Below are 25,570 nucleotides of genomic sequence, written 5' to 3'. Positions count from 1 at the left end.
ATTTCAACAGAGAATAGCAGCAGCCAGAAGAAAAGGCTGGGGGACGACAGACTTCTCCCACCTGGCACCCCAAACAAGACAGACAGCACTAGTCCATGTGCATGCAGCTCACACGTGCAAGGCTACAGCTAGAAAGGAATCACAGAATCACAGAATCACAGAATCCCAAGGGTTGGAAGGGACCTCAAAAGATCATCTAGTCCAACCCCCCTGCAAGAGCAGGGTAACCTACAGTACATCACACAGGAACTTGTCCAGGCGGGCCTTGAATATCTCCAGTGTAGGAGACTCCACAACCCCCCTGGGCAACCTGTTCCAGTGCTCTGTCACTCTTACAGTAAAGAAGTTCTTCCTGATGCTAACGTGGAACTTCCTATGCTCCAGTTTACACCCATTGCCCCTTGTCCTATCACTGGATATCACTGAAAAAAGCCTAGCTCCATCATCCTGACACCTACCCTTTACATATTTGTAAACATTGATGAGGTCACCCCTCAGTCTCCTCTTCTCCAAGCTGAAGAGACCCAGCTCCCTCAGCCTCTCCTCATAAGGGAGATGTTCCACTCCCTTAATCATCTTTGTGGCTCTGCGCTGGACTCCTTCAAGCAATTCCCTGTCCTTCTTGAACAGAGGGGCCCAGAACTGGACGCAATATTCCAGATGCGGCCTCACCAAGGCTGAGTAGAGGGGGAGGAGAACCTCTCTTGACCTACTAACCACTCCCTTTCTAATGCACCCTAAGATGCCATTTGCCTTCTTGGCCACAAGAGCACATTGCTGGCTCATGGTCATCCTCCTATCCACCAGGACCCCCAGGTCCCTTTCCCCTTCGCTACTTTCCAGCAGGTCACCCCCCCAACCTGTACTGGTACATGGGGTTGTTCTTCCCCAGATGCAAGACTCTACACTTGCCCTTGTTAAATTTCATCAAGTTTCTCCCCGCCCAACTCTCCAGCCTGTCCAGGTCTCGCTGAATGGCAGCACAGCCTTCTGGTGTGTCAGCCACTCCTCCCAGTTTTGTGTCATCAGCGAACTTGCTGAGGGTGCACTCAGTTCCCTCATCCAGGTCATTGATGAAAATATTAAACAGCACCGGTCCCAGCACCGACCCCTGAGGGACCCTAGCTCTGAGTGCCAGTGTACTATATTACTTCTTTCTGCGGATGGTCACATCAGTTGATTACTGGACACACTAGAGCTATCCATCTCAAGATACACAGAAACCAGATGACCATTTGAATTCACCAAGGAGGATGCCAGATCAAAACCTTTGTGCTTAAGGACTTTTGGGATCAACCGGGGATTAATTTTTGGTCATTTTACTAAAATTCAGGAATCCTATCACTGCTACAACTAGGTCACGTGCTCTGCCTTGTACCAGTCACATCCTTACCAGTTGCTTGCTTGGATCAGATGATAGATAACAGGGCAAAACAATGTGTGCACATAGCAATAGTACTGCAACCCCAGTTATTAGAAATAGCACCAAGGAGCTTTCTCAACAACTCCCCATTCCATATAAAGTGGAACATAAGCACAGCTTTGACAAACCTTTTGAGTTAGGAGCAAGAGGAAGAGAATGCTACAAAGCTAATCTATAGCTGGGAAAATATACGAGCATCTGCCCCTGCCCTTCGACCCACAAAAGTTAAATGAATGGGATTTCAGAGAAACACCACAAAATTATTGCTTTATGACCAACATGTTTTCATTCATGAGCTTTCTCTTAAGAGGCTGTGAGTGAACAATGCCTATTGCCTGCTGTAAAAGCAAAGAGTGCAGCAAAGAAGAGTAACTGATTTTTCTTCAACTGCTGAGCTCAAAGACTTTCACTGTATCTAATACCTACTAATTTGGTGACTGAAACGTGATGTAGGTTTCAAACTATTTTGTTCTGATTCTCTGCAGAGACCATCAACAGAACAAATAAATTACCAGTGTTTGGGTTTTCATTACCTCAAATTAGCCTCAGCATGACAGAAGCAGAGCCAAGTGTCCTGTGGGTGCTTATATAGCACCTGTTAGCACCCCATAAAGGACCCAGAAAAAGGAGGCCAGGTTTCTCACTGCTGTCTGCCCACAACAAAGCTTTCCCATCAGGCTATTGATACCTCTTCTGACAGCAACTTTCAGCCTGCACACCCACACCGCTTTTAATCCACTAACAATGAAGCAGTTGCCTTGCTTGGAAGTGCTCAGGGACTGCATGAAGAAATTGAGAGGGGGTGAGTAACAGAAGGATGACTGTGCCAAGTAACATGTAGAATGATTACAGGCATAAATCTAAGCTAAACCAATACATTTGTTCACATGCAAGCCTAAAAACGTTTGGGACAAATAAACCAGTAACTTCGAAGAAGAAACTTCGGGTTATCAAAGGGCAAAGTGAGTTACAAACTGAAAGCAACCTATTTGATCCTTCATTTCAATGGTTCTGCTGGGCATTTCAGGCTGCAGCCACACATTTCATGAGCAGAGACATTTCTGATGGGCAAATTTTCAGATGGGACAAACAGACCCATTCCAAAATGTATCTAAAACCAAAGCCACTGATGAAGAGCCATAGGGTGACATACTGGGATCATTACAACAGGCACATTCTCCTCTGTTACGCTATTCCTGTTGCATCCACTTACTTCACCTTGCCTTTGACTCCATTTGGAACAGAGTCATTACTAGAACATCTGTAGAGTGACTAATACCATGATTATGACTTTCAGGCTATATCACAGACCAAAACACTAAAAGAAAGTGAATCCAGCAGCTTTCCATGAAACCCTGCCCCTGGGTCATGGTTATATTTACCATGCCAAACACCCAAAAGATTTGGTGACAGTGTAGAATTTTCCGGAGCTGATTCTGATAACATGCTTCCCAAGCAGCGAGCTGCCCTTTTCCTTCCCCCCTATTTCCCTTCGTCCTGCCCTGCTACTAAGGGGAAGGGCATCTTAGGGCTTGCAGCTGACGCCAGTGTGCCTCTTCCTACTCAAATCAGGCAGCAACAGCACTGGAGACAGTAGTTCAGGCAAAATATATCCATGCAGAAGCTCGATTCATCAAGTGTTTGAGCAAGGACTGGGCTGCTAATATTGGCAACTTTGAAAGGGGAGCGAACCTCTAGGGCTAAGGCTGTCCATATGCATAGACTGGGCATTAGCCCAAATATAGCAAGCCTGTGGTATATTTAATCAAGTCTTACAGACAGATTATTTTGCACAACTACATCCAGCACATGTGAAAATTGTACTGTTTCAGCTGTGAGCAAAGCTACTTCAAGAACATTTTCATTTACAAAAGGAAAAAAAAAAAAAAAAAAACAAACACCCAAATCTCTTCAACTCCAAAACACCCACAGTCAATTGTAGTATTCCAGGTGGTGCAGGGTGAGTGTTTAACCAAACTTATATCAAAACTCCTACTCAGATAAGAAAGCTCTTTCATATTAATACCTGTGGTACTTAACTGCAAGTCCTCAGAGATAAGTGTCCTTTGAATTCCATGAAAGAATATAAGGGGATGAGAACTTAAAACATCCTCTCTGTTCCCCACTCCATAAACATTGCTCTCTTCTCACTGAAATTTCATCTCCACCACCATGTTCTCAAAACTGGAATCTCAAAAATTCATTTCTTGTGCCATACATTAAGTCTTGAAAATGACTCCATGAGTATGCGTGTAATACTAACAGTACTGTCTACTAAAAGTAAATAAAAAGCAGTTAAGATTTCTTTTCCTCAGCAGTAGGGAGCAAAGATAACTACTGCTTTGCTTTGACTACACTAACAGTACTAAAGATGTGTATATATGAGAGAAGGTAAATTGTGCATGAAAATTGTACAAGTAAACACCATTACAAATGGATAAATTGCCTTTCTATTTTTTTTTTTTTTAGCATGTCTGAATCAATTTTCACTGCTCCAAGAAACAGAAAACCTGAAATGCACCAGAAAGCTACTAAAATAAGGATATTTCTTTTCTCAGACTTGAAATGTGCTTCTGGCATGCTCACACTTTATCATTCAAAACAGCAACAAACCAAAACAGACTGAAAAGAGAGAGTTAATTTCAGGCAAAGATCTTCCCTCTAGTAAATGTCTCACACAGTACTACTCTTAGCAACAGAATGTTTATAGAGCACAAGATAAGAGAGAGGCTTTTCACTGACACCTGGTAGAAAAGCAAAGAACAAAAGCAGCTCCCAATGCAAGAGAGAAAAGTTCCATTTTTCAACTGCTCCAACTTAATGCAGACGAAAGGCCAGCCATAACAAGTTACAACAAACAACCTATTTACTCACTTCCAGAAAATGCTTGTAAATTTAAACTGTGTGAAATGTCCAACTACTTCTTTCATGCCATCAAAAGGCTTCATCAGCAATGGACAATAAAGCTGCAGGCTTGACCTAAAAGGGCTGGTAGGTTAATCTATTCTGACCTTATCTTTATTCAGTCGTAGTACTGAAAGATTGCTTGAATAACCTACCAGCATTTTACAGCGCCAACAGTTACCCTTTCACTGCAGTGCTCCTCCAAAGTGCCCTCCAACCCAAGTTTTTGATCATGCGGATATTAAGAAAATTACAGAAATTAATTGAAAAATAAACCAAAATGCCATTTCTCACTCACTGGTATAAAACAAAGGAAAGAGGTAAACAACTAAAACCAGGAGCCAATTTTTATCTTGCCATTACACATCTCTTTCGGACTTGTACAATAGCTTCTTGTCAATCTCATAGAATCACAGGATGGTTAGGGTTGGAAAGGACCTTAAGATCATCTAGTTCCACATCTTTTATTCACAGTATTTTCAACTAAATGGAAGAAACCAGACAAAACAGCTCCTGTGATAAAATTTGCCTTGTAACATACAGACCTCAACACTTCGTATTTTAATAACTACTGCCTTGTTTTCAAAACTCACTGCATGAGGGTGCTCAGCACTAAACACAGCAAAGCAGTGAGTTAAAATTAAGCACATAATTGGGCCCACAGAAGTTAGTAAACTGGATTCATCACTCGGTGATTGATGTAATTCCTCAACTCTTCTATATTTGAAAATTACAGCCTATGCTTAAATGCCTTTCTGGAACAAAAGTCTCCAGTGCTCACTACTGTAGAGTGCACAATCCTACCCAAAAATCTTCTCCCTTTCATAATACAATAACTATATGCATGAAGAAACTACATAGACCTACATCAACCTGTTAGGACTAGGTAGCTTTGAGAATGGCAAGAGTTATAAGGAAAGACTTTCAAAACACTGGTTCTTTCATGCATTCACATTCAAATGTGGGGCCATAATTCTTGAAAACAGATCACTCTTCATGTCAACCTGGTAGTGAAACATCTTGACATGAAGAGAGAGCTGTGTTCTCATTTCACGTATCAGTTAGGGCACTTATTCTTCAGCATCAACAAATAAATGCATTTTCATTTACACCTGTAAATGGTTTGGCAACACAGGAGAATATCAAAACACACAGCCAATCACCAGGCACCTGAATGACATTTGAAAATGCCCTGAAAAAATCCACACCAATCTTTTAAAATGATCCCAGAGATAAGGTCTAAGCTTAAATCTGTTCCAAATTAGACTTAGGCAGATGCTTAAAATACCAGTCAAGATTAAGTGCCATCCAAAAAGCAGGATCAAAGAACAGGGAAGTAAACCCATAAGCCAATAAGTACAGCATGCAATGCCAGAGAAACAAAGAGTTTTCCTTTTGATTACAGAGGATACTTTTATAAAATACTCATAGAACCGCAGCACCTCAAAAGTTCCTACCTTGAAAAGCTGTGATGTGACCAACAATCATGTACTTCAGTTCAAAGTTCAGTGCCTGGATACTTTGAGTCCTCTCCCTTCGAACAGCTGCCTGGTAGCTTTCTTCCATTTTTTTGGTGCAGCAAGTTGGTGCTCTGTGTTGACAGATCTGTAAATCTGACTCTGAAAGCGAACAAGAAAAATACAATAATTAGAAAACCTTTCAACCTACACCATACAAATAAATATTGTTTCTTGTCAAAACAACCAACATGTTTAGAATGCAGTCAAAGACACAGCACAATCCCAAAAGATGCACATTCAAAGAGGCACCATTTGCACTGTCCTCCTTGTCCTAAGAGCATCATAACTTGAATCTGAGGGAAAACCATGTCTCAGATTAGGATTTATATTCACCTGTGCAGTGCCCTGAGGAACCACCTGCTCATCTCTCATACTAGAGAAAGTCTCTCAGAAATCTTTGAACTCCTGAGCAGCTCTCACACACACACACACACTCACACACACAAATAAAGAACTGAAATGTCTTAAATAAGACAATAAGGATGGCTTCCTGTCCCTCATGAATGTCAACTGCATCACCCTGCTTCACGTCATCTGTAAACTTGCTGAGGGCACACTCAATCCACTGGCTATGTTGTTAATGCAAATACTAAATAGTACTGGTCCCAGTATGGACCCCTGAGGGATGCCACCTGTCGCTGGTGTTCATCCAGATATTGAGCCATTGACCACTGCCCTCTGGGTGCAACCATCCAGCCAATTCCTCATCCTCTGAACAGTCCACACATCAAATCTATCTCTCTCCAATTCTGAGAGAAGGATTTTGTGGGGGACTGTGACAAAGGCTTTACAGAATTCTGGATAGACAAGCATCTGGACTTGCAGGTTAACACAGAGCAAGGTCCCACATACAGTTGACGATGAAAAATGAGAGGGTACAAGAGAGCACATGGAAAAATCAGTAGAGGAACATCCAAACCACCAAGCTCTGCTCAGGGCCAGCTCCAGGTCAACAGCTCGTTCAGACCAAAACTGCAGGGAGGACTTACATATAATTTCCCTTGCTAGATTGACTTAAAAATGTTGTTTCCAGTTTACATCTCTCATTTGAAAGAGCAGCCACTTTACATCAAAAAGGTCAAAACCAAAGTGAAAAGGTCAAAACCAAAGTGAAATACTTTGGTTTACCTTCACTTTCATACCAATTCACAAAGTTGTCACAGACTGGGCTGATTCAAGATACAATTTTGGTTGTGGATTTGTTTCCCACTTGGATGTAATCTCAAAAATAGGAAAAAACAACTCTATCCACTCAAACCGGAAGTCCTGAACCCTGAGGAAAGCTCTTGAGATGAGACCTCTGCACACTGGCATAAGCCAGCAGGCTGCTAAAAGCAGCAGCAGCAGAGCTGCACCCTCGCCTGCTCTCATCTGCCAGAGAAGCTGTCCCAGGTTGAAATTAGCTTCTTGGCCAGGCTAATTTTAACTTGGATTGGCTCCATGATCCAGTTCACCCCATAAACATATGTTTGTTCTGTCACAAGGAAATGGGAGTGAGGGAAGGATCACTTCTCCGAGCTGTCACCACAAAGCACATGTGAAGATACAGTACACACTGTTGAAGAACTAAGTCAGTTTGCAAATAGTTGCCAGAGTAGAGAGGTTGTAAATGTTAGCATCTGCAGGGCCAGGCTGCTGTTACTCAGAGCATTTCTTCTTATAGCATCCCTCTGAATTTCTGTTTGAAAAGCTTTTGCAAAAGTCAGACCTGTACCAGAAGGGATTGGAAAACAAAGTGTTCAGTGCTGACTGCATGCTGGTCCTGGCAAGGAAGCTACACACAGCTATGTGCTCTGCCTAGCACTCCCGTTTGAACCTAGGCACCATAAGAACATGAACCTCCCTCCAGAAAGCCTGAAAAAGTAAGTACACAGATATCTCCTCTGGAACAACACTCCTGGGGCTTCCCCACCCTGCTATCTCCTCTGATGAGCCTGAAGATTAGGTTTTGTTGGTCCACAGCCAAAATGACACAGAAGGTATTCTTATATAGAAACAGCACTAAGCCCCTGACAGTTAAGGAGCCTGATGTAAAACACTGAGCATTAAACAAAGAGCAATCCCCACTCCCCCAGCAGTGCTATCAGGTCAGTACTGTCATGTACAGAGCTTGGCAATTTCATTTGTTTCAATACTAGCCTGGGGGTATTACTTTTAACACAATTATAGAAACCTAATAAAGGTTTTCAGTATTATATATGCCTGGGTGCTGAGATTAAATTAGAACTGATTAGTAATATCTTGAAGTCTTTAATAACTCTGATACTAATTTTAGTTTCTCTCGTTCATCTTAATGCAAAATGCTCTCTTCAACAGAAGAATAAGAGAAGAGCACAATGAACCAGTGGTGACTGAGGAGCACACTGCATGACCAACAGACTTGGGCTATGAGACACAACTCTCACCTCAGAGACAGAAAACACCCCACAGTGCTGAAGCAACCACCTCTGCTTAGTATGTGCACTGCCCACCAGCAACGGGGAGATAGCCTTAAGGGCAAAGTCCTCCTTGAAGTTTAGGAACAAAGCCATCCCATATATAAGAGAAAAAGCACTAATAGTGAATGTGGGAAGACAGCTTACCAACAGCATCATTTCAGCAATTGATCTATCTCTAGGACTTTCTTATCTGCTTTCCCCAAGGTGCCCTCTTAGGGAACCACAAAAATGGAAGGACCATTTTGACTACACAGGAGTTATGCCAGCAGATTCAAGGAGGGTGGAAACCCTGAATAGGAAAGGAAGGGGAACAGTAAGCAAATAGATGTCACGATTCCAGAGAGTTAGCAGCACCAGCAAGTACCACAGGCTGTGGGAGAGCTGGAGACTATTGGACACTGGCCCTGATCAGCTGCCAGGGCAGAAACTCTGCAAAATAAACAGGTCTTAAGGGCAGTATCTGCAAAACAGGGTGTTGATAGGCCTGTTCTTTTTGCCTGAGTTTTCCCCACTTCCTTCTGTTGCTTGCCTGGTTCTCACTGCTTTTGTATTCCACTTTTTGGCCTAATTTCCAAATCATCTTCTGCCCTACACCACAGATTACTGCATGCCTATATACATGAGCTTTGCCATCTCAGCTTGTACCCCACAGAACCTGCCTTGTGCATGGATCAAAGGAACAGAACACTGACTACACTGGAATAATAAGAAGGGAAGAACATGTACACAGGAATGGAAAATCCTGTAACACATCTGCAAAGCGCCTACAATTGAAGATGTTTCACTGCCAAAGAGCTCTGCCTTACAGTACTTGAGGAATGTGCCACAGAAACCACATATGGTGGAAAGTCTAAACTGAAACATGGGCATAGAGCACTCTAGACTATAGTGTTCAGAGCAAAACTGACATGTTTTTAAATGAAAGATGGAGTTTTCTAGCCCTGTACGGTACAAATGCAAATCAATACAAGGCTGCCCATCTACAGGGAGATGAAATAAAATAGCTTTGAGAGGTGTGAATTGCCTCATTCGTCTCAACTTTGAAGCCTAATGATAATTCAGATGTTAACATCAAGTGTTTTACCAATGATAGATGACTTCTTTTTCCATAGCAACTGGTTCCTACTACACCTCACCTGCTGTGGTAAGATCTATACAGGGTGGCATAGCATAGACGATTTCAAAGATACTGATTTGTTCATATTCAATTGTATTTCCTATCCTTTTTAGCTGTCAAAATAAAAATCTGAAAGAAAAGACTGGAGGAAGAAACAAAAGCAAAGAATCTGAAGGAACCAAGCAACTGTATTTGGGCCACAGCCTCAGAAGGGGAAATGGCAAGAGCAGTGTTGGAGAACTGAGAAACAGTACTACCACCTTCCTTTCTAACTCTGAGATTTGAATACTTCCAACTCTGCCATCTCACTTGAAAGCCATACATGAAGCTAAGTGCTCAGACAATATGTTCTTTCCTCTAAAAAAGATGTATAAATCTTCCTTGAACTTTTAGTTTTACAGTGCAAATCTGCTTTTGACCAGTTTGGCCATTTCTCATTCTCAAATCATGCAAAAAAAGTTAAGTTTTACACAGGCTTACAGTGGACAGTTTCTATCAGAGTTTTTCCCAGTATTTGAAGTAGTTTTTTTTAGGGTTCCACTCCCCTTTCCATTTTATTTTTTTATTTTTAGGGAGAAGAATGGGGAAAACTCTAAAAGCCTGTGTGAAATACCCCAAACATGGGAAGAAAAACACAGCAAGTTCTTGATACTATTTACACACAAGAATAGCAATCATTTACAGAACTGAACCAAAACTAAGCAACTCATTACTAGCAAGGCACCCACAGTAGGGCCAATTCTTCAACTTCATCACCCATGACACAGTCATTAATTAAACCAGACTGCAGTATCACAAGGTCTCTGCATCTTGTTCCCTTTCTTTGGTTCTTTATGCAGATAACGCCACTGCTGTCAAGAGCAGTGATGCTGATGTAAAACTGGAGTTTGTTGCTACAAACGGGACCCACGGGCATTGGAAGGCAACCCACAGCAAGCAAAAAAGGTAAGAGCCCAATGTACATGAGAGTAACTAGAGAAATACTCAGTGTGAGCATGCAGAAGCACCAAAATGTGCAAATGCTGCCTTAGGCTAATGCACAGTACTTAAGGGTAATGACAACAGCCTGCAACAACCACCATACAGCACACCCTAGAAGAACCAGCTGAGAGACCCACAGATCGCATGCTAGAGGCTGGTAGCTTGTTTCTGATGGTCTAGGCTGAACCAGATTTATACTCACATCGCTTCTTCCATATTAGAGCAAGCTAGCAAAATTTTGCACGCAGGGCAGGAAAAAGGCAAGGTATCTAATACTAAAGGGCTTTGTTCAGCACTCCTGATGTCAATGGAGACACTCAGTGGCATCAACAGTCATACAAAAACCAACTATAGTTGAAGACACAACCCTATGCTGTGCTTCACACTGCTGTGGGGATTTAGTTAGCTCTGAACTCCATGGGCTTTGGGTCACTCTCTTAAGTGAAACCTGTTCCAAGAACACAGCCAGGAAACCCCAGACAAATTCCCATGATAAGAAAGTCAAAACTAACAGAATGAAATGAACCTACAAAGAATTTAGAAACACTTTCATTACTTAAAGAGACATGCACCTGATTTCAGACAACTACTTATGATTTTTAACTGCATACATTCAGTTTAAATCAATGGAAGGTCAAAACCCTAAACACATCAAGGAACTGGTGACAGTATTAAGTGGTCCAAAAAGCAGCCCGGACTCATTGGCAAGCTAACCTAGACCCCATGAAATGAAGGGCTATGACAGTATTTCCACCCACACACATGGTTCTTCTAAAGTCAGGAGTGGGAATGGCTTTCTGTCCTTCCTCATTTGCTTTTGCTTTCCTTTGTTTTGTCCACCTAGACTATGGAAAATATTGTGGTTGTACCAGGAGCAGATGCTACCTGGTGCTTTGCCCAGGGCAGCAGCAAAGAGGAACGAAGATTAAAGATGGCCCACAATGAAATCCCACCAGAAGGGGACATGCCCTGATTTCTGAGTACCAGCCATACACCCCAAGCTGGAGGTAGCAGAGCTTGTCACAACATGATACATCCCATGATGCTTAGCACATGATGTTCAGCAGGAAGGCCTGTATCTTGCTGGGACATCTTGAGCCGGGATAATGGATTTTGAAACAGATGCAGCTTCCCCAAAAAATTGAGGAGAGGCAGTATACATTGGAAGATTTTCCAAAAGCCTTTAAGCCAAGAAACAGACTAAAAACTTTAAAAACCAGTGTGTAAACCTTTGGTGGGCTCTAAGGTTTGGCAATACTAAACTGTATGTTTGACGCTAGTCCCATAGTCTCCACATTTGCTTTCCCAAATGTACAAGGATACTTCCTTTTCATTAGTTTGCTTAGACTGTAAGCAATTTGTAGTGGAGACTATCTTTTGCTGTGTGTTCAGTGTTCTCCTAGAGCCTATTTTTGCTTTTGATACTATGTATCTACTATATAAATTAAGGAATCATGTTTCTTCCCTTACATCACTAAAGCAAGGCACCATTTACAGTACTCACTTGCGTTATTCCATTCAAAATTAAGAGCACTACTGATGTTTTAGAGCTAACCATTCAAGATGGACAGAGCAGTCCACCATGTCACAGCTGTTTGAAGCCGGCTCTACACACTGGCAGGCAGCACTGGCTGCAGTCAGTCCACATTTGGGAAGGCCTGAGGCAGACAGTTAGAAAGGAAGCTGGGATGAGGATTGCAGCCAAACTGACACAAGCTGGCCCTATTCAGTCCTTGCTACTCCACTAATGCTTTGGCACCTGTGATAATGACTCTAGAGTAAACTTCCCAAATCTAAGCCAACAGTCCTGCCAACAAATGACATTGATAATTTTCATCACAGTTGGGGTTTATTTCTATCAGAGAAGGCCAAAGAGTACAACAGGTCTGTGATCAGCAGAACGGGGAGCTTCAGATCACAACCAGGTATAGCCAAATCACAGCTGCCTTTTGGGGAAGGCAAATGCTTATATTTCCTGATGTATCTGGGACAAAGCAGGTTAGGAAGAGTAAATTTGATTACTGCAGCTTGAAACAGAAAGTGCAATACTTCAGCCAAATACAACTTTAGGCTGCTCCGCATGGTAACAGATATATTTCTTCCCAGGCTTCAAAACTAAGGTCAGGAGACTCAAGTCTTCCCTGTAGCAGGCATTTGGAAGCCTTGCTCTGAGATGAAGGTTTTCAACCTCTTTTTTCAAAAACCCTACTGTGTTTTGGGGAGTGAGTGGGGTTTCTACATATGCTTTGTTCTCTTGCTTTCCAATTGACTACACCCCTCCTTTCAACTGTCCATGTGAAAATGTAAGATAACTGACAAGCATGTGCTGGTCAGTGCTTTTGAATAAATGCTTCATCTTGTGTTGCAAGGGTTTGAGATTTCATCCTCTGAGAGACTCCCTGGACAAGCCACATGGAGTATAGCCATGCAATATTTCACAGACAGACACACATGCTCTGGAGTTGCAAGACACAAGCTCTCATCCAGAAGCAGCAGAGAATGGTCTGAATTCAAGCACAGCATCATGCCAGGTATGGCTACACTGTTCACAGCAGAGTACTAGACTGTAGCTATTTGGAGAATGCTGGAGGAACAAGACCAAATCTACCTGGAGATGTAAGCATACATAAACCTGACATTTGAGCCTTGTTTTTGCAGCCACAAAGAAGAATAACTTCCCTACAACAGTAGGGAACAGTAAAACATTTTTCAAGAACTGACACCCCAAAGGTGTTACACATTGAAGAACACAGGGTTAAGGGCCAGAGCTACTCTTTACCTGGAAAATTTGAGATTACAGAATCACAGAATGGTCTGGGTTGGAGGGGACCTTAAAGCTCATCCAGTTCCAACCCCCTGCCACAGGCAGGGGCACCTTCCAGCTCTGAGACATTCTACTTCATGTGAGCCTCATGTCTTTAGGTATCTCTATGTTGTTGTGCTACAACACTAGTTTTCCACTAGCAACTTTGAACATCACTGCTGTTGAGAGTTTGATCACATAAAAAGTGCTTTTTCTGCATGCTCTCCTCTACCATTACATGGCAAATCTGTGAATTAGTTATTTTGCTTTAATAAGGGTGGAAATTGATATCCCCATGCTATATACAACTACTACACAATTCTTTCTTCACAATAATCTACACTTCACAAAGGAGGATGAAAGGTGTTATTTGGGCTTAGACAACAAATCAAGTCATGATGCTTAATGAGTCACCACATCTTGAATTAAAATAATTGATTTCAGGAGCTTGTGTCCCAAACTTAGGCTGGATGCACTTGCATCTCTCACCAGTGCAAATGCATAGAGCACTGTTTCAGGGCAGAGCAAGCTGGAGCAATTGCCACACACATCAATGTTACTGCAAAGAGAAAGGTGTTAAGAATAGGATGTCCAGGAAAAGGCCGGTATTTTAGCAAGTTATGCTTTGCAACAGGAAAGCCCCCAAAGCGGTAAAGTAATGAAGCACTGGAATAAACAGCCTAAAAGGAGTTGTGATCTTCTATCACTGGTTTAAACACAGCTTATCCTGTTTACAAGTAGCAGGAACAGACCAGATGATCACTTCTGGTCCATTTCAGCACTATTTTCTTTATTCTATTCTTTCAGCAGCTCTCAGCAGTGTATTTTTCTAATTACACCCAGTTTTCACCAGATTACTCTCCCTTTAATCACATTTCTGAGCACAAACACCCAGGGCGAGCTGTTCTGGACACTAGCTCCTTTGGCACTATGTTGCTGTACCTTTTGTGAGGATTTAGTCCTTAAGATCTCTCAGGAGCAGAGCTTTAATTTCACAGCACGGATCTTGCTCATTTTACTCCATATTTACTGAGAACAAAAGGAAGACTATGCAAATGCCCTGCTACTTAGACCCGAACAAAGTAGAAGCAAACATGTAGATGTGAATGGGAGACAGAATGGTACGGAAAAAAAAAAAAGAAGCAGCCCTTTTCAAAAGTGAAATGACTTTGTCAGGGTCCCTTTGCACTATGTGCATGGATGATTTGTGACAAAACAAAAAAGTGCCAGCCTAGCACGTCACCCATGTCAGAGATTAGAGCACTTCAAACCCCTCAGTAGTTCAAGCACTTTCTGGAACTTGAAAGGATTTCTTAGGCGATTCTTAGCTTCTTTATGGCTTTTACGTGACTTTGAAGTGCACCTAAAAGTGAGGAATCTTAATCTGAGGGGTTTCTATGAAAAATACCCATATTGTATAATAAATCGCAAAATCTTATCACACCCATTAACACAAGTCAAAAGTTGGCAAAACTTCGCTCCTGAAGTTAAAGATTCTAGGTCATTATTTTGCCACTCAAATAAGAACCCTGTATTTCTAAGCACTTAGTTACTCTCAGAAGGTTTCTCTATTATTAGATAACAGCAGCACTGGAGTAATATTTCTTATCATTGATGAAGTACAGCATTCAAAGTAGCAGTCACTTATGCAAGTGTCACTTTGTCCCCCCCATTCTCACAATTTAAAGATAGTTAAAGTTAAGGGATCTATGGTCATTCCTCATGTATTACAAAACCTCTTCTCTGACTGCAAACATGGATGTGTAAACATAAGCCTCACTCTCCCCCTTCACTATCCACACTTAACCCTCAGCAGCATTAATGGGAATTATGCATGCGTAACGAGCAGAGAATAGTCTCCTTATGAATAGGGGCCTTGTTGGAACAATGAATACATTTAACCATTAACATCTAGGGATGTGCTGAAGTATCCAATTTAACTAGCTGCCAAACAAAGCTACCATGACCTATCCGATATTGTCAAGTTTGGAACATGGCGCTCTGAAATTTGTCTCTCATTTGTTTTTAAAGGACTTGACAGTGGTCTGTGCAGCAAAGCAGGGGCTCCATGGCAGAAACAAGCTCCTGGGAGAAGGATTGCTCTCCACAACAACTGTCACATCCACCATGGGATGGAAGAACTCTTGAGAGGGAAAGACCATGATTCCAGGAAGCAAGAAGCCATTAGAAGACCAAAAATCATATATACATACTTAGAGTACATACATATACTAATCCTCAGTATTAACCGAAACTCAGGAAGAACAGAGAAAGGCTATATAAAGCAGGCTAAAAATGACGTATCAAAAGAAACAAGAAAAAAGGCTAATTAAAGACAACTTCTAAGGGAATAATTTTCTGTCTTTTACAGCTCTTTTACAACTAGCAATTGCCTGGCTACAGTTGCTCTTTATTCCTACGCTTTAGCTATCAAAACACGAGCGAAAACCTTGTCTTAAGCTCTTGCTATATTCTTTGAACTAGTGCCTTGAAATTTCACAAGCAAGAACTTTACACATTAATCACGCATGTATGAATATACTAAGAAGGTAACTAATAATTATCCTTTAAAACTGATGTACTGGAAAGAGTGAAATAGATGGATTTATTCTCTTTAAAGTATATGCACAGTGCTTATCCATAATAAGAGGCAAGGTTGGGGTTGCTCCATCATTAATCACTTCTTAAATACTGCTGAGGTGCTTGGTGGCGTACAACAGCATTTAGAGCGCTAAGGAGGCCCAGGACAGTCAAGCAGTCCATAAAATTAATCTGCAAAAAAGCGAGGGAAAGCCCCCAGCACGGCTGTGCAGCACTTTGTACAGAAGAGACCACCTTCGATCAGAGTGAGCTTTTGGGTGTTACCTTACTATAGAAATGCAGAAAGCTCTCACATCAAAAGTAAACCCACAAGAAGCAGCTTAAGTTTCTGCTTAAGAAAACCATGGAGCAGTGGAATTGCTTACCCTGCGTTTCTGAGCTATGAAGGTTTACTTGCCATCAGATGACATTAGACTTCAAGAGTCAATATGGAACTGGTAAAATCTCCTCAGCCACTTGAGTTGCATTTGACACCCTAAAAACGGGGATACAGATATTGTCCTTACTTTCATCTAAGGACCAGTGTCACTAAAGCAGTTCAGACACAAAGGGTTAACTCCAAGTATCATTAGTGCTACAGAAAATACTTAGCTTTCCACACAGACAAAATACAGCTATAAGAAATATCATTATGGACACATCATCTTCCTAACAGATAGAGCAGTCTGGACACACAGTCCTACTACCCTTTCTCAGACACAACATGGGTCAGTTCTCTGTCCAGACTGCAGCTGCTCCAGACCATACATAGTGCATTGGATTTGCATTGCAAGGTTTTGAGGGTTAGGGGGGACACTACTGAGGAAAGCTGCTAGAAGCTTTCCCCATGTCAGATAGGGCAAATGCCGACCGGCTCCAAGCTGAACTCACCACTGGCCTCTGGGATAACATTTAACAAGGGGAGAAAAGCTACTGTGCAGGACAGACAACTTGTGATGAACAGACCATGACCCCCATTCCTTGTCCTCCTGCACTGCTGAGGGGGAGGAGGTAGAGAAACTGGGAGTAAAGTTAAGCCCAGAAAGAAGGGAGGGGTGAGGGGAAGGAGTTTAAGATTTGGTTTTATTTCTCATTATACTGAAAATAAATTAATTTCCCCAGGGCAAGTCTGTTTTGCCCATTACAGTGAATTAATTGGCCAGTGATCTCTCCCTTACCATTACTTTGACTCACGAGCCTTTTGTTCAGTTTTCTCTCAGGTGGGGTGCGGGTGTGATAGAGTGGCTTCAGTGGACATTTGGTGTCTCATCTGGTGTCCAGCCACAGTCAACTCATCATACACAGCCTTCCTAACACACCCAGGTCACACAAAAGGAGGGAAAATCCTTGTCCTCCTAAATCTGTACTATGTAATCCTGTGGGCCCAGCTTGTCGGTTGGGGCTGAGGTTACTTTTGTAGATCCAAACAAAGCAAGTTACTGTGCAGAAATAATCTGCATTTTTCTATCAAATAATATATTGACTTATTTTAAGTCTTAAATGCTTGGTAAAAGGGGGAAACAGACTTTCTTCCCTATCTTTTTTTATCCTTAAGAAGATAAATCTTTAAATGTTAGTTAGGTGCCTCATTTCATCCACTGACATTCAGAAGTTACCTTAATGTGAATGAAACAACTATCTGCAAATATCTCTTTATAGACATCAGGATGATTCTAGCAAATTAAGTAGTTATACCTAATCAAATTGACAGAGATTGAGAGGCTAAGTATAAATTCTGTGTCATGGGCTTGGCTGCTGTTTGAAAACTGATTCTGACCCACCAAAATTCATAATTTCCCCTAGAAGCAGGTGCTGCTCTCTAAACTGGTGATGAGTATGTACTGGAAGCATTGTTAAACATATGCCACTTTATCATGTCATTTTGTGCTTTCATGGGAGAAAGATTCAATTACAAAGACTGCAATACTTGGACCTACAGCTCTAGTTTTATGCCATCTAAAAGCAAAACCATTTTTAAGAAACACATTTTACTGCCCATGGTGCATTTTACATATATCCTTGCTTTTTACAGATCTTCAGGTTCACACTAATTGTCATGATTGATCTTTATAAAAGCTTTTCCTCATTTTGATGTATTTATTTTAGTGATTTATACAGTCATTATCATCATGCCAACTTTGTTTCCACTTATCACACTAATGCCTTTTCATTAGTACTGCCCTTTGGTTACGAACTGACTGCTCAGCCCTGCAATAGTGCAGTGGGGAGGTGAGGGGGGTGGCAGGGATATTTTTCTATTAGTTTCCAATTACAGCCTGATGGCAAAACTTCAGTAGTACATAAGGTGCTACAGAGGAAGCTCTTGGGAGCCACCAGTATTTTAAGGATGGGTCATTGCTTACTAAGCTTGCTCTCTAGCCTGAGTTCCAGTTCAACACCAGAATCACCAGTGACAAAAATAAGCACAGACTATGGAATATATAGTCTTTTCAGCAAGATTTTTGAGGGACTGAATTGATCATGTGAACTATAGGAATAGTTGGCTCTTTCCCTTGACTCAGTTTGATAACAAGATAGGTGTTGGCTGGCTTTTGGATTCCTTCCTAAAACACTTCAGTGAAAGGCTGATCTGAGTAATTAAGCCAGTCTTCTTACCTGGACCAAGTGCTCATGCAAGACACTGAGGACAGCGCTTTTTCTGAGGCTGAGAACAGGAGAACTATAGATTGCTGTCTGGCAGTAGAACAGCAATTCCGTCTTTATGACACACTAAGTAAGTTTAAACATATTTTTTGCCTATAGATTACTCCCAGGAGAGTATTAGAGCGGGCAGCTGGTCCTGCGTCAAACAGACGTAGAAGGCATGGGAAGAGTCTTGCCTGCATCCACAGTCATCACCAGCTTTAGGTTAACACTTGCTGTGACAGTCTGAGCCTGAACAGTGCTATAAAATCCTGAGAAGATTAACAAAGGACACATCCTTCCTCCAGAGGAGCTGCAGGCTGCAAAAGCATAGTTTTTCCTCTGCTCAGAACTGCTATCACAGTGAGTGCTGACTACAGCCTCTGACTGCTCTGGAAAGCCTGCTTCCTCCTTGGGACTGCCTCTGGATGAGAAAAGTAAAAGAAGGACGAATTTCAGGTTCAGCTTCCAGTTCATGAGAAACCAAGATAACTGCCAGCCTTTTTTATGAGTGACTTTGACAGAATGCTGCTGTGAGCAAAATGTGTTTCGGCACTGCACCTTCACCAGGGGAATTACAGCGTTCTCATTAAGATGATAGAAATAAAGAGCTGAGTGGCAATAAAAGAGAAAAACAGGAAAACAGTGTGGCATGAACCATCTCATAATAAAATGGCTAGTGTAATAAATATCCTCCAATATATTCAAAAAGGGATCTAGCTCATGCTCCTTTCTCAACACAATGGGAACTTTGCCACAGGCTGAGATGGGATGAGATCCAGTCTAATGCATGCATCACATGCAGCAAGGACCTTCTGGTAGGAATCTAGGACTTCCTTGCCACTATTCAGAAAGTAAAATAGTTTTAATGTAGAAATTGTTAATGCATGTCCAGCTCTGCTATGGGACATTCCGTTCATACACATGGAAATGAACACTCCTGCTGATTTAATGTGCAGGATGACAGGAGAGAATAAAGAAGCTGTTAAGAGGACAAAATCTGCCCTTCAGAAGTATGTCCCTGAACACAATATGAGCAGATTCTGTGCTTTTTGTAAAACAGTAGAGCAGCAAGATAAGCAAATCACCCTTTTGGTGGTCTCACCAAGATGATTATTTAGAAGGCAAAGAGTTCCTAAAAACCCTTCACAAATGACATTTTCCTTGCTTACCAGAAATCAGCCCAATTATTCTATCTCTATTTATCATATACTTACAGACTTTTGTTTGCATGGTCATGCACTAGTCCATAAGCAAAGGAGATAGAACTGAGCCTATGTAAGTGGGGAGGACATGTGGTTACATGATTACCGAAGGAATCAAGAGGGTTACTTTTATTCTGGTTCTGCTACAATTCACTGCCTGAACCTGGCAAGTCACAGACTCCACTTGTGTTCATTTGGATTTCCTACTGTGAGTTTGGAAAGCAGTGACAGGCAGCCACCACCGTGCTCCATGCCACAGGAAAGGCTGTGAATAAACAAAACTTTAAAAACAGTCCATGCCAGTGTGAAGTTACTCCGTAATACAACCCAGGGCTCACAGGGTATCACTAACAGCAGCCCCATGTCTGGGAGGAATACCATACGTAGCAGTATGCATCAGGTTTGAGGTATCTAGACTCCCTGGAACCAAAGGCTTAGTCCTCTGGCAGAATTAACACAGCCTTTCACCCTTGGAGACAGCATATAATTCTCTGTCATCAAAATGTTAACCAAGGAGCTCCTACAATAACATCCCAGCTCAGCCTGTGCTAACCAAAGTACAAGACCAGGAACATATTACCTCATTTTCCAGTCTGGGGGGAGACACAAAAATCCCCTTCCTCTGAATCCCAGCCAAGACAGCAGTACCTTTACCTGAGCAATCTATTTGCAACAAATTACCCTTGAAACATTCAGCTTGCTCCAGAACAGCAGGCTACCAAATCACAGCACGGATCCTGCCAACAAAAGAGAACATCTTACAGAGGCCCAGGGAAATTTGCTGCTCAAAAATACCCCTTGTTTGGGACTTTCCTCCATCCCGCTTCAAAACATTGTTCTTCCCTAATCCTGCACTCATTCATGGACTAGATTTCAGTGTGGAACAATCTCTCATGCCTTTTGGAGAAAACTATAGAAGAGGAATTTAAGAGGAGGGCCATAAGCACCTCTCAGGGGTCACTTCAGAAAGTGGTGGTTTCCAGAAAGGTTGCTGCTAGATTCATGTCACACCTTAAGAACAAAAGCATCTTTTCTCTAGGAGTCTTCCTCCTTCCCTTGTCACTACATTTTATACAAAAGGCTGGCAGGTCCAGTCCTAAACCTGTGTTAGGTTTGTTGTATTAGCCTATAAATACTGGTTTGAGGTTAGCTAAGGGCTTTTCAACACTTTCATGAATGAAAATATCTAGTAAACATACAAGAACACTGCAAATGTTTTGTTGTTGGGTTTTGGGTTTGATTTTTTGTTTGTTTTTTTGTTTCTTTTTTTTTTTTTTTTTTTGAGAGAGAGAAAACAAGCCAAAACCAACATGCAGGTAACTGAGGAGCGCCTCAGTGCAGTGCAGGTCTGGTCCATGAAGTTAGAATCCCAGACTGGTTTGGGTTGGAAAGGACGTTAAAGATCATCCAGTTCCAACCCCCTGCCATGAGCAGTGACACCTTCCACTAGAGCAGGTTGCTCCAAGAACCGTCCGACACGGGTGGTTTCCAGGCTCAAGTGCACATTCCTGGGTCATGTTGAGCTTCTCATCACTCAGCACCCCAAGACCTTCTCCTTAGGGGCTGCTCTGCATCCATTCTCCACACAGCCTTTAGTTGTGCTGGGGATTGCCCCAACCCAAGCACAGGACGCTCTCCACAGGCTTCATCTCATACTAGATTCAGTTAAGCACACTGCTGCCCAGTGTCACCTTGCTGCTCACCACTCTTCCCCTCTTCTACTTTAACTGACAGCTGTCTTCAGGGGAGATGCTTCAACACTGGTGTGTTGTTATAATACACAACAAATAAGCCTCGATGTCCTAGAGAGAAAGAAATACGTGTGGAAAGTGGTGTGTTGAGATACACTCACTGATAAAAGCTGCCAGATGAAAACACTGGAAAACACTTCAGCATTTAATTAAAAGAGAGCACAAGGCAGGAGGCATTACTACCTTGCAAGGTATCATTAACACACAAGCTTTGGTGGAGCCAAGTATACCTAGCAAAGAGGGAAGATCAATCTGCACCACTTCTCATCTCTTCACTGCTCCAATCAATCTCTTAAAAAGAAACCCTTGTAAGCTAAAATTTAAGAGCGTATTACCCTCCCTCACCCCCTTTCCTGCTATTTATTTTATGAGAGCTTGTTATTCAATAGGAAAGTTCAATATGACACAAAAATACAATGAAATCTCTCTGAAGCATCACAGCATCTAAACCTGCCTTTCAGAAGCACCCAATTCTCCCCAGGTCTCATCTACAGCACTATATCTTTACAGAAAACATGAAACCATTTAATTACATTTTGAGGAACTTCCTCCACAAAGTGCTCAGGAAACAGAGTTAAGCATGCATCAAAATGGCTGAAAAAAAAAAAAAAAAAAGGTTCACCTCTTTTTTCACTAGCTTTCACATCCAGCTCTCAAAGATGAGTGTGACTGGATGCCTCTATCAGCAAAAGAGCACCATACTTCAAGCTTCAGAATGCCCATCCTGCAAATCTTTTTTTGCTATCAAATGAGAAATGATTCCTTGCTCATGGGCAACTTTATAGCCATGTGCCATCTCTACTTTATCCACAGCAAAGGTAAAGATCACCAGCACAGCACAATCGTTTACAACCATAAAAGTTGCCCTAAGAGATCTGCCCAATGGCCTATCAAATTTAGTCCCCAAGACAGAAACCTGTGCCAGAAAACACATCCAAAACTCATTAAAGATAAGCCTTTCCATCAAACTCCACAGGCTTTGAGTTGAACTGCTTTATGAAAACAAAAAAATAGTGTAAAAATAATAAAGCTATAACCCAAGTTGACATTTATACCACCACACACTTACAGGCAATTGTACTAGAGACTGGTTTAGGATATCAAGAGTCTTTGGGGTTTTTATTCTGGCTCTTGTAAGCATTTTCTTAGAATGTGCAAGACTCAGGGATGTGACTTCATTATCTAGACACAGGGTCATTCCTAAGAGTTTAAACATTTTTTGACATCGTGATGTACTTTATCCCCTTAGGACTGAATTCTACAGGGTAATTGTAAAACATGCAAATAAAAATTAATCTCTTATTCTGTGTGTGTTACTTTCCCATTTGCTTGCTGTCATGCATTGTTCAGGAACTGTTTAGCAAGGCAAAAGGGAACACCACCCTGCTAACCAACTTTCACAAGTACTGCAGACCCACTACTCTATCCAAGCAAAAGCTGAGCTCTGTTGGCTGTGCTCCTCTGTCTTTCCTAAGGCAATCGTCTGAATTCGTCCGCAAGATAACTTCCTAATTCAGAAGCTACTATGTACTCATCAACAACCTGCCTGAAGATCCCTATCTCTAGTTAGCGGCACAAGCGTTCCTTAAACAACCCGGTTACCAATTTGCCTTTTAGGAAGTGAATCCTTTACAGGAGAAAGCCTCTGCTTCAGGTACTTAGCAAAGTGATCATACCAGCCTTAAACGCGGGGCAAAAAGGCCCGGTGCTTACGGTGGCGCTCAGTAAGCGATACCCGCACAAACCGAGAAGGCATTCCGCGATCTTGGCCGATTACTTCAGCAAGAAGAGTGCTGAAGCCACCGAGCTCGTCGTTACCTGCGCCCGGCAGGGAAGCCGCCTCTGGATGCAGGGAGCCGCGGGGCACCGTCCTTCCGCACCGACGGCGGCGCCGGACCCGGGGAGGACCCGCCGCCGCCGCCGCCCCGAGAGTGCAGACTAAGGCAAGCCCGGCCGGCACAGCTCCCCCGCGCCCCCGACCCTCCACAGCTACCCGCCCCCCGGGGTGCGTCGGTACTGACCGGCCGTGGGCACGTCGGGGACCAGCTTGAGGGGCCCGATCTGCCGCAGCTGGAACGCAGTCCGCACTTCGTGGCAGCTGGGGGACTTGCCCGCCGCCACCCCGCCGCACAGCCCCGCCGCCGCCAGCAGCCACAGCCCCAGCACCCCGCGGCTCCCGTCTGCGGCCATCTCGCACCCCGGCGGCCGCGGGCCGGTGCGCTGCGGGGCGCGGGCCGTGTGCCGGTCCCGGAGCTGCCCGCCCGCCTCCCGCGCGTCTCCTCAGCGAGCGCCGCCCGGCCCGCCCCGCCCCGGCCCCGCCCGCGGGGTGCGAGGGGCGCCACCGCCCCCCGCCAGTGGTGTGGACGGGACGAGGGCAGCGATCGTGCCTCTGGTGAGGCCGCACCTCGAACCCTGTGCTCAGCTCTGGGCCCCTCACTGCGAGAGAGACACTGAGGAGCTGAGCGGGGCCGGAGAAGGGCAATGGAGCACAAGTGGGATGGGGAACGGGTCAGGGACCTGGGGGTCCTATACATTATTCGACAAACAGAATCTGACCAGTCCAGTGCAAGGACTTGCCGCATTAGGAGGCACAGACCCCTCTTTGGGCAGAGACTGCCTTGGGAGTAGCCAGTATCACCATCAGAAAGGGCTTCTGAAAGGTTTCCCCTGCCCTAAGCATACTTCAATATGAACTGCTTTAACACACATTTCAGTACAGAACTATACTCAACAACCATGAATATTTTCCATTTCCCAAAACCACTCAATTTCCAGAAAAACACTAAACCAAGAAGTCTCCCACGAACAGCCCCGTAGGCGCAGAACCTTTCAGGCATATGGAGCACGTTACAAGCTAAAAGAATTAGTATTGTTTGAGGCCATTATGTCTGATTTCTTTTAAGGTTACTTGCAACTCTCAAGATGCTTCTAATGGAGCTCAAGGAGCCCACCTGCAGCTAATTTAACCATTACACACTCCCATAGGTAGTAATGAGAGGCTGAGCTTAGTGGTGTAGATAGCTCCTCAAGTTGTACTTTCATAGCTGAAGTGCAAATCCTTTAAGCAATTTGCTTGTATTGACTTTGCTCCTATTGAGACAACAAGAGATTAATTCTCTCCTTTCTGGAGAAAAAAAATAAAGACCAATTTGATTCAGAAATATTTACCTTGTAAAGTAAGAAAACAAATTGGAAGATCAAACCAGCTGTATCTTCAAGATTCTACATTCTAAAGCAGAGAAGGAGTCACCTTAGAAGCCTTCTGCCCACCCACATCCGAGTTGCACCCTCTGCTTGCCCTGCAGCTCTCAAAGGTCACCACAACAGCCCAGAACAGTAGGGAGCAGGACGGTTCACACAAATGGCTGACCCCAGCAAGTCCAGAGGCACTGATAAAGGTTAACTTTGTTCTCAGCTTGATATGGGTTATACTGCCAGCGAGGTTTAACTTAAGCACACACACATTAACAGGATCTCAAGATAGCAGAAATAAAGATAGCAATAGGCAGATTAGAGAGAGATGAGGGAACAAGCAGTGAAAAAACAACTCCTTGGCTGCCTACCTGTTCTCCTTGAACCCAAGGAAGAGGAACAAGTTGCCCCAGTTGCATTTTGTCTACCATCAGACCCAATCCTAAAAAACTTTACTCAGACAATAGTCTCATTGACTTCAGTAGGAATTCTGCCAGAAAAAGACTGGCAGGATGATGGATCTATAGGATGAATAATTTACTTGACAAATAACAGCATTAATATGGCATATACATTATTCTATGAATAAAATCTGATCAGTTCAGTGCAAGGGCTTGCCACATTTAATTCAGTGGGATTTATCACCACTGTTTTCAGTGGGTAGGAAGTTCAAATCCCAAGCGGCTAATTCTTTCCTAAAGCATGATTTTAGTGCCTCATCTTTATATGATGGGTGCTCTTCACCAGTCATTTTTCTGGCTATGTTAAACCTCATTGCTTATTTGTATTTTTAATTGGTCCTCATATCACTAGCAGAGGACAATTCATTACATTATAATCACAAGGCTTGGCAGGCCCAAAAGGTGGGACCCTGTGAACCTTATGAAGTTCAACAAGGCCAAGTGCAAGGTCCAGCACATGGGTTGGTGCAATCCCAAGCATAAACACAGGCTGAGCAGACACTGGATGGAGAGCAGTCCTGAAGAGAAGGACTTGGGTGTGTTGGGTGACAA

General features: G+C 43.0%; 1 protein-coding gene across 5 annotated transcripts in view; it reads right to left on the bottom strand.

The window, feature by feature from the left end:
* Positions 1-25,570, bottom strand: part of LOC136012332 (glypican-5-like) — a 392,267-nt gene that overhangs the window by 317,599 nt on the left and 49,098 nt on the right. For 3 of the 5 annotated variants that reach the window (XM_065675474.1, XM_065675473.1, XM_065675475.1), the window contains one exon: positions 5,785-5,946. In XM_065675474.1, coding sequence (XP_065531546.1) covers positions 5,785-5,893 — 109 coding nt within the window. In that variant the 5' untranslated portion in view covers positions 5,894-5,946. Of the gene's footprint in view, positions 1-5,784; positions 5,947-23,386; positions 23,610-25,570 lie in introns of those variants that run through there. The other 2 variants (XM_065675470.1, XM_065675471.1) reach the window with 1 other exon arrangement.

This window comes from Lathamus discolor, chromosome 3, assembly GCF_037157495.1.
Source record: "Lathamus discolor isolate bLatDis1 chromosome 3, bLatDis1.hap1, whole genome shotgun sequence".
NCBI classification, from domain to species: domain Eukaryota; kingdom Metazoa; phylum Chordata; class Aves; order Psittaciformes; family Psittacidae; genus Lathamus; species Lathamus discolor.
This window is presented reverse-complemented; position numbering and strand designations above follow the sequence as displayed.